Source organism: Bos mutus, chromosome 2 (assembly GCF_027580195.1).
Source record: "Bos mutus isolate GX-2022 chromosome 2, NWIPB_WYAK_1.1, whole genome shotgun sequence".
Lineage (NCBI taxonomy): Eukaryota > Metazoa > Chordata > Mammalia > Artiodactyla > Bovidae > Bos > Bos mutus.
This window is the reverse complement of record NC_091618.1, coordinates 70,261,439-70,275,877: the sequence shown is the minus strand read 5'-3', so window position 1 is coordinate 70,275,877 and position 14,439 is coordinate 70,261,439. Positions and strand designations below refer to the sequence as shown.

The 14,439-nt window shown below is 32.6% G+C and overlaps 1 protein-coding gene across 1 annotated transcript in view; it reads left to right on the top strand.

Annotated features, from left to right (window-relative positions):
- Positions 1-10,760, top strand: part of ACTR3 (actin related protein 3) — a 47,489-nt gene extending 36,729 nt beyond the window's left edge. The window contains exons 7-12 of the mRNA XM_070389465.1: positions 2,604-2,747; positions 4,290-4,463; positions 4,905-4,997; positions 5,145-5,270; positions 8,070-8,153; positions 9,528-10,760. Of these exons, the coding sequence (XP_070245566.1) occupies positions 2,604-2,747; positions 4,290-4,463; positions 4,905-4,997; positions 5,145-5,270; positions 8,070-8,153; positions 9,528-9,623 (717 nt within the window). The 3' untranslated portion in view covers positions 9,624-10,760. The remainder of the gene's footprint in view (positions 1-2,603; positions 2,748-4,289; positions 4,464-4,904; positions 4,998-5,144; positions 5,271-8,069; positions 8,154-9,527) is intronic.
- Positions 10,761-14,439: the final 3,679 nt, after the last annotated feature.

Sequence of the window (14,439 nt, the reverse complement as noted above, 5' to 3'; positions counted from 1 at the left end):
TTAGGAAATGATGAATTACAGTATCTGGAATGGAAATGTGCCTTTCTTTTCTTAAACATGGAATTCAGTTTTCCAGTTTGGATTTATGTTAGCCAGTGAATGTGCTAAGTCGCTCAGTCATGTCCAACTCTTTGTGACCCCATGGACTGTAGCCTGCCAGACTCCTCTGTCCATGGATTCTCCAGGCAAGAATACTGGAGTGGGTTGCCATTTCCTACTCCACAGCCAGTGAATAGTTTTTCTTACTCTTCTTAATTAACAGATTTCATACTTGTGTTAGCTTTCTACTAAAATGGCAGTTAGTTGAAAGCACATGACCATCAGTGACTTTTGGGAAATTACATTTTTTGAATTAAAAAGCTCAAGTTGTGATTGTGCTTTACATGGATTTAATCAAGCACAATTAAGAAAAATGCATCAGATTGGATTATTTGTGAGAGAAGGCATTTTTCTGCCAAAGACTTTCTACTTCTAATTTTTAATGACAAATTAAATTTTTTCATTGTGCCCAATAGATTCAGAATTATTACTTGAATTCATACTGATCTCTTTGGGTTGGTATATATAGAAATGTTTCTCTTTAAAAAAATTTTTATATTATATTGAATATCATGTAAAGAATGAAATTGTTTTGAACTTCTATTTCTTCATTATTCTTATTCCTCATTTTAATACACTGGGCAACCTCTGTTGACAGTTACATTCTCAGAGTGATTATTAGGTTCAGTTCAGTTCAGTCTCTCAGTCGTGTCCGACTCTTTGCAACCCCATGAATTGCAGCACACCAGGCCTCCCTGTCCATCACCAACTCCCGGAGTTCACTCAAACTCATGTCCATTGAGTCGGTGATGCCATCCAGCCGTCTCATCCTCTGCCTTAGGTTAGATGTCATAATTCACCCTCCTGATATCATAATAGTTTTAGTAATACTTGTCCTTTAAAAAAAAAAAATAGAAACTTTTTTGAGATGTAATTCACACGCCACACAATTCATTCGTTTATAGTGTACCATGCAGTGTTTTTTGTATATTCATAAAGTGCATCATTACCAGAGTCAATTAAAAAAAATTTTTATCACTCTAAAAAGAAACCTTATATCTTTTAGTATTCACTCTCCCCCTTTACCTTTAGCCCAGTCTACCTTTTCTGACTCTATAGTTTTGCTTGTTCTGGATATTTCATATAAACAGAGTCCTACACTCTTGGTGATTGTCCTTTCACATAGCCCAGTGTTGTCAAGGTTTATCCATGTTGTAGCATGTCTAGTACTTTACTTATTTTGCCAAATATCTTTTTATATGGCTATTCTACACTTTATTGTATTGTATTGGGGGATATTTTAATATCTTGGAAATTAGGGTTATATCTAATATTTTGATAGCTTTTTATAATTTAGTTGGCATATTTTTCTTAGTGCTACATATTCTTTTCCTTTTTTTTTTTTCCAGAATGGGAACAATAATAGCAACCTGTTTAATAGAACTGTTTTGAGGATTAAATAATGGATACATGTATGCTGCTTAGAGATACATAAAGATTCTTAAATTGTTCATTTAAAATTCTCATTTTAACCTCAAGATCTACGTTGTAGATTATATTATCCTTTAAGGACCTCAGTTTACTTACTTATAAAATGCACATGAGTTCCTTAACATCACCAAGTAGGTCATGGTGCTAGGATTTGAACTTGTTCTGCCTGACTGCAGCCTTTTCTTAATATCTACACAGTTAAGCAATAAGATCTTTATCCTTATAGTTAATATTGGAGTAGATAATTTACAAAAAGAAGCTACCAACTTGGAATAGTTTTATGAAGCATATTAAGAATTGGGTGTTCCTATTATTTTTTCCTGCATTCTTTTGAATTAATGGAATGTTTTTTATAATTTCATTTTGTCTTTTTTACTGACTTAGCTATGCTGTGTATTTCTTTGTTATTGTCATTTGATTTTGGTGAGTTTTGCTGTATGGTTTATAGTAAACATCTAACTTATCATAATCTAATAATAATACTCTACTTTTTCATAAATAACTGTGTTAATAAAATTTAATTTTGTTACATTATTTTTGTACTTCTGAGTTGTAGTAAATTTATGAATTCATTCTGTAAAATTAAATTATTTGGAAGTATTACAGTGCATGGACTATCTCAGACTTAAGTTGGTACCTACTTCATTATAAAAATGATAGAAAATATGTGTTAATGATTATTTCCTACAATGCAATTTAAATTTTTTGCTGAAATTATAGAAAATTTAAACAGTAATATCCTGTTTGAAGTCTGTTATCTAAAACCTTTAATACTTCTGAAATTCACTATTTCTTTGCTTTTGAGTCATTTCAGTCTTTGTTATAAACTCTTATCAGTGGGATAATAAATCTAACTTGCCATTCTCATTCATGGTGTCTGTACAGTATTGTAAATTCTGTGGTAAGTTAGCTGTAAAGAATACAGTTGAGGAATAAAGACTAGAAGAGTTTTCCTGGAATGAAGCAATACTTAAGGATACAAATGTAGTAATCTAAGAAATTGATCTTTAGTGATTAGTTTAGGTGATTCTTGAAAACACTGAAAGTAAATTTGACACTTTTTCCCCATCTAGGCTGAAGGGTATGTGATTGGCAGCTGTATTAAGCACATTCCCATCGCAGGACGAGATATAACATATTTTATTCAGCAATTGTTGAGAGACCGAGAAGTAGGAATTCCTCCAGAGCAGTCCTTGGAAACTGCTAAGGCAGTGAAGGTAAAAAATGATTCTGAGAATATAATTCAGTTAGAAATTAAAGTCATGTTTATAATATTAATAGGAAAAATTCTTAAGTCAAGAACAGTAGTTTAAAAAAAGCTTTTGTTACCCAGTTACAAACCACTATTCTTATTTATATTTTTTCTCTGTATTTCTTAGAGGAAATTTTGGGGGCTTAGCAAGTTGTTGCTCGTTCTCACCACATTTCACATTTGAGAGGACTAACATATAAGGACATTTATACAAACTGACTTCAACATAGTTACTGTCTTAAGTAAAATAAATGTAGCATGCCTTGGAGGTACTATGGGTTGTCTTCTGTCCCACTGTGGGAGAGGGAGTATCACAAAAAAGCAAGTCACACAAATTTTTTGGTTTCCCAGTGCATTTAAAAGTTATGGTTACACTACAGTCTATTAAGTGGCAATAGCATTATGTCTATAAAATGTACATACTTTAATTTGGAATCCTGTACTTTAATTAAAAAATAATTTTTGCTAACGCATGCTGTCATCTGATAATTCAGATGCCAGATATCTTCAGTTTGTAAAAAATACGCTATCGGCAAAGCACAGTAAAATGGGGTATGCCTGTTATTAGTTCACTTCAGAGTCCTCACATCTCAATTTTCACTGATTTATTTATTTCTGATTCTAACAGTTGTCTGTTAGAATAAAATTTTTGGTGTCATTGATTCATTGGGCTATAGGATAGATGCAATGGTAGGTTCAAATGATATGGCAGATAGAAGAAAAATGTGAAGGCTGTGTAAGGTATTTTAATAATTTGTAGGCTACACTAGGGCTTATGCAAAATACCAAAATATTTAGCATTGCTTTTTAAAATTTATCATTTGTCAACATTTCTAAAAAATTTCTTATATGTTTAAAATTTCGTATATGTTTTCGTATATGCTTTTCGTAAAAGCAAAACTTCCCAGGTAAAAATAATTCCATTGATTTGACAATCTTTGCATGATTATAGTGCATTAATGAAGCATAGTTGCTCTAATATATATGTTACAGGTGTACAGCATAGTGAGCCATAGCTTTTAAAGATCATAGTTCATTCAAAATATTGGCTATATTCCCCATGTTGTACAATACATCCTTGAAGTTTATTTTATACCTAATAATTTGTACCTCTTATTGTATTAATTTGTGTGGTTAAGTCAGGTATTTATTCTGCAATTCTTTTGTATTTTATGTTTTCTCTTTTCTAAAATATAAAGTCCTTTAATTATTGAAACAGTATAAAATTTTGTATGACATTAATGAGTGCTTTCATGAAGTAGCACTGAAATATTAGAAATCAACTCTTTGTTAAATCTTATTCTATTTGTATGTGAAGCCCAGGAGATGAGCTGTTTATTTGTACTATACATATGATAACATCCTAACATAAAATTTTCTTCATCTTAGTCTCTGAATTTTATTTTCTGAAGATATTTTTTGATTTGATTTTAGTTTACTGAAAATAAATACCATTCTGTTTTGCTTTTCCTAAAACAAGAGGGAAAAATTACTCTTCGTTTTCTAGGAGCGCTATAGTTATGTCTGCCCAGACTTAGTAAAAGAATTTAACAAGTATGATACAGATGGATCAAAGTGGATTAAACAGTATACTGGAATCAATGCTATCTCAAAGAAAGAGTTTTCCATTGATGTTGGATATGAGAGATTCTTGGGACCTGAAATTTTTTTTCATCCAGAGGTAAGTCTTGTTTCTTTTTTTAAGATAGACTTGTTTTGAATTATTCCGCAGAAAATACCAGTCAATAGTATCAGAGAGAGTTAATCTCAGGAACTTTCTTTTGAATGCTAAAGTGCTATAGTGAGTAATCTTTACATCAATGTATGTTCTCATCAGCATTGTAAAGTGCTCCCATTTATATAGATTTTTGCCAGGTCATAGTATATGTTTGGCTTTACATTTTTGCTAATCTGATGGTTATGAAATGGTATATGTAATCATTATTTTAATTTTATTTCTTTTGAAATCTCTGATTTCAGTGTCTTTAATTTGAATCAGAGACCAGAATTTAATATTTCTATAAGTCCTTTATTTTTTAACTGAAAAGTTTCTTAATTTTTAATTGTGATATTTAAATCAGTAGTGGTCTAATCTCTATCATGTGTCCAACTTACTTTTCAGTTTGCTAACCCAGACTTTACCCAGCCTATCTCAGAAGTTGTAGATGAAGTAATTCAGAATTGTCCTATCGATGTCAGACGTCCTCTCTACAAGGTCAGTGTTTATAGCAAAATTGTATTCTAAGTCACACTTCTAAAAATGTCTTTATTTTCTCTCTGTTGGTGAATGTAGATTTAAAACCACATCTAAACTTCTCTTTATGTAAAAGTTCTATTTATTTATTTTTCTCTACTAATACAGAATATTGTCCTCTCTGGAGGTTCAACCATGTTCAGGGACTTTGGACGTCGTTTGCAAAGAGATTTGAAAAGAACTGTAGATGCCAGGCTGAAATTAAGTGAGGAATTGAGTGGTGGTAGATTGAAGGTAGGTTTTCTCAATTATTGGTGGAAAGGTTGAGGGTGCCTTGATTATTGTATTGGAAATGTAGAATGTCTGCCAGCTTTTCTTTGGAAGGTAAGAGGAGCCTGAGGTATCTAATGGAAAGTGGTTAATTTTATAGATTCATATCCATGATATTCTTGGTCATTCCATTCCTCTAGGATATAACCTATATTTCTGGAAAATACGACAGCCCACTGCAGTATTGTTGCCTGGAGAATTCCATGGACAGAGGAGCCTGGTGGGCTGTCGTGGGGTCGCAGAGTCAGCCGTGACTGAGTGACTAGCACTTTCACTTTTATAGCTGTGAGAGAGATTTTTTTAATGTTTATCTCACAAATAATTTACATATAGTAGATTTGTTGCATATTCCAGGAATAATATTCTTTATGAGTCTACAAAATATTAAATACCTTTTATAGCAGGACAACAAAGCAGAGTTGAAAGAGAGAGACTGTTGTGTGATTTCACCTGTTTTCACACACTGACTTTATCCTCTCCTATAGCAGCCTCATAGTGTGAAATGAGATTGGTGGTACAGGAAAATAACCTTTCAATTTCTGTCCTGTAATTTTGGGCTTGCTGTCAAAAAAAATCAAAATTAACTTCAAATTCTCAGATGACTGCTTTACATATTTGTAAGACAAATTTTCAGTAAATTTGTTTCATTTTCATTATGGGATATTGTGGGATATTGAAGCAAAACATTGATTCAGAAGATATGTTACTAAGTAAAGCACATTTATGCAGCTTGGAAAATTACCAAGAATGAGGGCTTCATCCGAGACTACCAGTCACCCAGAATTACTTGAAAGCAGTAGATACAACACTCTGCTTTACTGCTGTTTGAAGAATTGCATGATAGCTGACTACTTTCAGCCCCTAAATTTTGATTATCTTTAAACTATTCCTTGGAGTACAGTAAAAAGTGGTGGTTTAGTTTGTAATGACTCATTGCAGCTAAATAAAAATGTTAAAATATTTTTATGCTTCTTACACATTTCTAAATAAGAACTGATTTTTTTTTTTCCTCTCAGTGATATCAGCACTGTGCTAACATATCTAATAATATAGGAAAAATCATACATACTGGAGTACTCCACCTTCCCTTTTATTTTATTCAGTAGTTATTTTTATGGATCTTTATAACATCTTTATATATCTGTATTTAAATCTGGCTTTTTTTTCTGTCAATCCAATTTTAAATGACAGTCAAATAGCTTTTTTATAGTAACAAAAAGCCATATCTTTTTGTGATACATAAATTAAAAATTTTTTTTATTCCAAAATAATTTCATACTTTGAAACTGTTGGCAAATTCTAGTGGAATTCCTATATATTCATCTCCTAGATTTCTAAATTTTAGCATATTTGCTTTATTTTTTCTATTTTTATAAATATATGTATGTATACATGTATCTTCCTGAACTATTTGAGAGTGACTTGCAAATATAGCCTATTACCCTAAACGTTAGTGTGTATTTCCTAAAAACAGGCCATTACAATTATCAAAATCAAAATATATATATAAAAATAATATATTTTATATATATATATATATATTTTTTTTTTTTTTTTCTGGTCTAGAGTCAGTCCAAGATCATATGTTTGAATTTGGTTTCATTTCCCTCTTATCTGGAAAAAGTACTCATTTTTTTTTTGTCTTTTATAATTTTAATATTTTTGAAGACAACAGGAAATTTATTTTGCAAGCTGTTTCTCAGTTTGGGTTTGTCTGATGTTTTCTTATGATTGGGTTCAGATAATGCATTTTTTGCAGTAATAGTACAGAAGTGATATTGTATTCTTTTTACTGCATTGCATTGCCAGACGCATGATTTGTTTTATATGTTAACTTGGATCACCTGGTTAAGTGTGTCAGGTGTCTCTATTATAAAGTTATTATTTTTTCCTTTATATTTAATAAGAATCTTATAGGATGATACTTTCAGATTATGTATAACTGCCTTGTTTTTCATCAAAGTCTCAGCCACTGCTTATAACATCATATTTAGTTATTGCTGTGGTAGTTGCCAAGTGGTATTTTGCAAATTCCATTATTTGGAATTATGTTTTGGAATTCCAAATTCCAAAAACTAACACAATATTGTAAACCAACTGTACTTCAATTAAAAGAAACCAGGATTTGGACACTAGATATATATTCAGTTGTTACTGAGGGGTCAGTGCATCTAGGCCTTGTTGGCAGTCAGATGTAGTGTGTGTGTTTGTGTGTGTGTGTGTGTTTGTGTGTGTGTGTGTGCATATAAATCTAGTTCTCTGTTTAAACTAAAAACTACAGATTCATACTGATAATAGAAGTTCCAGAATACTGTAAGGTTCATTCTAGCCTTATACCTTCCTATATTTGTAATGCTCTTCTCTGATGGTGAGAAACCAGCCTTATGTTTGTTGTTTGCTCAGTCCTGGAATACATATGTAGTCATTTTAGAGTTATTGATCCATGCCACTGTGAGAAATAGACCGACTAATGAGAGTTCAGTGTTTGCTTAGTTTTTAGCTTAACCTTGAGGGCGTAGTCCTAATACTGTGTTCATGGGTTACCTGGATTAGTTCGTTTCCCTTACTTTACTGTGGTTATATTTTTTTTTAAAATAATAAAATTAGCTTAATTTGTTTCTGTTACATTGTTTTGCTCTATGTACACCCCCACCTCACATCTTTTTTGTTTGTTTATTTTTGAGTATGTACAACTAAGGTTAAATAATACAAGAATTGTTATATGAGTTTACCATTGAACTGATCTTACTACATCTTTTATAGCCAAAACCTATTGATGTACAAGTCATTACACATCACATGCAACGATACGCAGTTTGGTTTGGAGGATCTATGCTGGCTTCCACAGTAAGTGAAATGAAGCTTTAAAATTTGACCTTTTTGTTTTAAAGATAAAGTAATTTATCAACTTAAACAATTTAGAAGAACAAGAGAAATTTCTTAAATTTTTATGTAATATTGCACAGGAAAGTTTTAAAATTGAACACAAATAAACATAGTATTTTTGAAAAGTGGAATTTATTTGGACTTACTGGTTTTTTTGGGTTTTTTTTTGTTGTTCTTGCTAGACATTTTTTGAGTGAGCAGTTCTTTTTAAAATTTATTTAACATATTTTTTTTTTGGATGTGCTGAATCTTCATTGCTGCACGTGGGCTTTTTCTAGTTTCAGCAACTGGAGGCTGTTCTTCATTGCAGTGTGCAGATTTCTCATTGTGGTAGCTTCTTTTGCTGCAGAGCACAGGCTTAACTCTGTAGTAATACAGGTATCAGAAGGTCATTGTTTTTTCTGTGCAAATATTTTAAAATATTAAGTTACCACATAAAAAGTATGATGTTCTAAACTTGAGTCAAGGGAATTAATAAGATACCTCTCCCAAACCAAAACATCTTAAAGTCCCTTTAAAAGATACTTTAAATTTTAACATCCTTCACCTCGTAAGTAGTGGTGCTCTATCCTGTAGTACCTGGAGAAGGAAACGGCAACCCACTCCAGTATCCTTGCCTGGAAAATCCATGGACAGAGGAGCCTCGTGGGCTGCAGTCCATGATGTCGCAAAGAGTTGTACACGACTGAGTGACTTAACTTTTTTAGCTTTATCCTATAGTACACAGTATAAAATAAAATGTAAGAACTTTTATTTGAATTATTGAAAACCATACAACCTTGGATTTCAATAAAAGCATTTAAAAATAAGAGGTAAAAGTTATTTTCTTCCTTAATTTGAATTGTCTTCATTTGTGCTGTCTCTATCACCTAGTTGAGTGTGTAACTTTCTCCTTGGAGAAATGAGGTAATAGACTATGGAATAGTCTGTCTATACCAGACCTTCAGTGAGGAAAGCAAGTTCATCTAGAAGTTTTTGGAGCATGACCTGGAATACATCATCTGTAACTTACATGAATGCTGCTGCTTTTCTTGATTCACTGTACAGTGTGGGAAAGCCACAACAGAATAGTTGGGCATTTGAGATTTAGCCTTCCATTCCATTCAATTTTTTCAAAATTGAAAAATTCCAGGAGAAACAAACGTTGAGGAGAGGGATTGGAGAGACTTTTGTCAAATGCTCCTTTTCAGTTTTGGTTATAGACTTGTAGCTGGTTTTGAGTCACAGTTGCTAGAATTTGAAAGCTTTGTTCAGCTACCATAAATGGACTGATAAACGTTTTGGATTTAAAGTGGTACATTTTTGACCTTTCCAAAAATCTGTTTTTATTTTCAGCCTGAGTTCTACCAAGTATGCCACACCAAAAAGGATTATGAAGAAATTGGACCTAGCATTTGTCGTCACAATCCAGTGTTTGGAGTCATGTCGTAAAATTGGCTTCATAGTTATTGGGGTTAGGGAGGTGGGGAAGAAATAGTCTTTCTGATTACCTGTTTTGTCTGGATGGCTGGTTTTGAACCTGACTTGAAATAATAAGACCAAACATTAATTATACAGGAATATTTTAATAAGTATATCAACATGCGAATGTAGAGGAGAGCCAAAATGATTAAGTGTTTTTCTTTAGATTGAATATTTGAATCTTACGTGTATCAAAAGAAGTGGGTTTTAGTTCTTTCTGTGCCCTGGTATTTTGTATATTATTGAATTATCCAAGATTTGATGGGATTTATCAGTATGTAGATAGCTCTATAATGCTTGAATTGTACACTTTGAAGTGTGTGCAATGCAAGAGCTTGTTTATATTTCATACTTTTTATACTTTGAGGAAAAAATGTCAAAGAAAAACTAGTATTTGAGGGTAAAAATAAAAAAGTGACCAAGTAAAGGATAAATACAAAAAATAGCCTGTGAGACTTGGCGTACACACACACTCATGGGATTCCAGTTATTATGAAGTGCTTCCACCCTCCTGTGCCCCCCAATGGTTTTCTTTGCAAGTGCTTTTGGAACTAAGAAGCTAGTGTCTTGGATTAACTGATGCCTGCTAGTGCTTTCTGATTACTTGCATTCTGTTTTCTCGCTTTAAAGGAAAAGTAAAGACAAGACTGTTGGACCAGTATTGCAGTTCTGTAGTGTCATTTCTTATTAAAAAATGAATAATTTGATTACCCAAATTGGTATATTTAAAGCCTAACACCATTCTAATAAAGGCACAAATTTCTTTTTAATACTTGTTTTAAGCTCTTTAATCTTTATAAGTTAACTAATAAATCTATTTTCTTCAAACCTCTGCAATAGTTCTTTAAAATCTCAACAGTTGGTTAGTGAGCTGACTTTTTTATGTGCTCTAAACAAATAATTGTGAACTTTTAATATGTTGAGTGCTTTCATTTTGATAACTGGATCTCCATTTGATATTTTCATTTGTATAACTCATTTGCAGTCCAGAAATTTTTTTAGTGCCAGTCCCTGACATATCATGGAAAGTTAATTTTCATTACATTTTAAAATAATCTGGATCATGAAGAACAAGTGATGAAAATAAATTAAAACTGAATTACCTTTTCTAATGTTTTTTTTTTTTTAGAAGCAGTGTCGTTCTACTTTGTGTTTATATATTTATATGCTTTTTATTTCTGTTGAAATAGTAGAATTCATTGAAATCTCTCTATATATGTGGTAGAAAATTTCTTGTGAACTTGAAATTTTGCCAGTTATTTATAGAAGACTAAAATGAGAGATGTTTTATAGGCTTTTAGAACTTAAGCAGTAATACCAGTGAACACTTGAACTTCATTAACCATGAAAAACCACACAGGATTAATATTAATATATACTTCTGTCCAAAAATCTAAGAACAGTTAAAGTGTTTTTGTCTTTAATATAGATTTGAGGAGTAAACTTTAGTTTTTATTTAGAGTGAATATGGATGTTTAAAATTATATTAATCATTTATGTGAATCTTAATTCTTTTGAGTGTGGCAGTCAGGAACATACTGTATGTTGTAAAATGGTAATCCTGTCAGGATCAAAGATCTTGTTTTATTTGAAAAAGTATTTCATGAACATTGTTAAAAAAAAAAAAAACTGTTCAAGTAGTACCAAAGAGTACATAATGAAAGATTTCTTTCCTACCCTAGCCTCATTTTTTCTCATCATTACACTCTTAGAATGTCTTTTATGTCCTTGTAATTTTCTGTGCATATAGGAATGAATATAGCTCCCTTGTTTTACAGAAATAAGAGCTTACTATATATACTGTTCTGCACTTTGCTTTTTCAAAGATCTTTTGATACAGAACTAAATTAATAAGCCTTAAAGATTTTATCCACCTGGCCCAAAACAGTATTATTATTAGTATTGTCATAACTGTCTTTTCCATCTGAGATGATTGAATAGTAAATAAATAAACTTGAGGGTCAGAAATTTTGTTTTAAGCTTAAACTTACTTGGGGAAACAAGAAGTCTCTAGCCTTTCCTGTATGTTTCCTGGTATATAATATGATAGAAACAGTGGTCTTACGTCCTTTACATCTCTCCTGTCATTGTATATCATTAATTTATTGCACCCTTGGTTGTATATGTATAGAGGTTGGCCAAGGTGATTAAAACCTATAACACCAGTATAAGAGACTGCATAAGCATGTTACATTGGAAAAACACCAGACTGAAGCCTAAAGCCAATTGTTGAAATTTTTATTCTAGTTCTACAGATTGATAATACAAGTCCTTCAACTTTTATTATTGTTGTTATTGTTAAAACATGAAAAAAAAATTTATATAATCATGGACATATTGTTTGAACTTGCTCGACTTTAATTCAATTTATATATAAGATAGTAGTGTTATCTGGGAGCTTCCCTGGTAGCTCAGCTGGTAAAGAATCGCCTACATGCAGGAGACCCTGGTTTGATTCCTGGGCCAGGAAGATCCCCTGGAGAGGGGATAGGCTATCCACTCCAGTATTCTTGGGCTTCCCTGGTGGCTCAGATAGTAAAGAATCCCCCCACAATGCTCGAGAGCTGGGTTGGAAAGATCTCCTGGAAGAAGGCATGACAACCCACTCCAGTATTCTTGCCTGGAGAATCCCCATGGACAGAGGAACCTGGCAGGCTGCAGTCCACAGGGTTGCAAAGAGTTGGACACAATTGAGCGACTAAGCATGTCACAGCACAGTGTTACCTGGATTAACAATGCAGTTTTTATGAGTTGTGAGACTAATCTGTTTGTGGTAGTAAAGATGTTTTTAAAGGTCTCTTTTTTGATAGGCAGGACTTTTAATCAATTGGAAATACTAACAGACAGAAATAAAATAGATGATGGCTCTCTCTAATATGATGTTTACTCTTTGGTAAGTACAGCTTACCCTTAAAATCTCTAAAAGATGTATACTGCAAGTAATCATCCTGTTCTGATTGATCTTCCTTTTTGATAAGAGATAAGGCAGTTAATATATTCAGGTCCCTTAATATACATTTTTTGGTTTGTTTTCAAAGCTACTTTAAAAAATGGAAATAAATTGTTCTTGCAGTTTCTAGAAATACCTTCAGAAATAAAATGAACTGTGTGGATAATAGGCTATTATGTTCTCTATTCTTTACTTAATTTCTAGAGAAGTCCTAGAGAATATGTCTATATGAATAAAAACTTTCAGATAACCCTAAAGGTGGTACTAGAGTACTTGTAACAATGTTGAGGAAATTATTTGTAATGTAAAAGCTTATTTGTGTCATTGTAAAGAGTGCTGTTATAAATACTGGACTTTCTGTCACTAGTGAAATCCAGTGAATTTGTGATTTTCTTACCATCCCATCTCTGACTCTTGTGACCCCGTACTCCCTGATATTTTGTAATTCATCATCAGTAAGCTTGAGTACCTTGGATAGCCCTTGGCAGTCTCTTCTTTAACTGTTAACACCAAGAATCTCAGCTTCGGTTAACAGGGACTAAATATATTAGCTAACATACAAACCAAAATATGTGCCAACTCTAGGAGTGAAGCATTCTCTCATTCATATTGGAATCCTGTCTTTTAGAATATGTTTCTGTGTAATAACACTTACTCTATATAGTTGGCCTGGGGCAGAGTTGTTATTGAGAGTTTATAAGGAACTTTCACAGCAAATTCAGAAAATAAAAATTTATTTTTATAATTAGTTCCATATCACATCTAAGCTAACCTTAAGCAACAATATTTAGATCTGCTTGTGAGTATGAAAAGTTTTTAGACATTAGTGGAAACGGATTTCTGCGACTCATTGTTAATAACACCACAGTACTATATAAATGTTCATCTCTCTTCCACATTTTCCCCCAGCATTCCAGAGTTTTCTTTATAACCTGCTTGGTCTTGGTAGAACCTTAACAAAAACAAGTTAAAATCTATGGTTGTCTTTGATATTGTCTATGCCATAACCCAGTTTAACTGATACATTTTTAACTTGGAGCTGAAAGGAAATAACACCTATTTGAATTTAGAATTACTTTAACATTGTTCCAGTGTCACAGGCACAGTAAAAAAAAACAAAAAAACAAAAATAGAAATGAATGATTTGGAAAAAGTGGCAATTGGGGGAAAAAAACCTGAAAGAAGAAAATAAGGAAATTAAAAATGGAAGAAGAAAAGTATTCTTTATTTTGATTTAGCAAATTATTATTCTTATACTGTTTTCCAGTGTTTCTTCACTTTTGGTGATTTTTATGTATTACATTTAAAGCTAAGATGCTGAGTCAAAATAGTTTTAGTTTTATTCAGACACTACAACTCATTTATACTCTATGTAGTGCATCAAATCTGGGGCCTCTAATCTCACGGGCACTTCCTGACTACATACTGTGATTCAGGCACTGCATGAGGGTGAATAGAACATCTGCCCTGAGCTCAGAGGCTAATGTATTAGTAAAGATGCTCTCAGAGGAGTGAGGAATATTTTGCCCTGAGTTTTGCAAAACATCATGTTAACTTAGAATTTCTTTTCGTAAAGATGGTGGTGGTGGTAGTGGGTTTTAGGGAGAAAACTCAGGTGAAGTGGAAAATACATACACAATATAAGTGTGCTAAGTCACTTCAGTCCTATCCGACTCTTTGTGATCCTATGGATTGTAACCCACCAGGCTTCTCCGTCCTTGGGACTCTCCAGGCAAGAATACTAGAGCTGGTTGCCATTTACTTCTCCAGAGGATCTTCCTCACCCAGGGATCAAACCTGTGTCTTAGTCTCTTGCATTGGCAGGCAGGTTCTTTA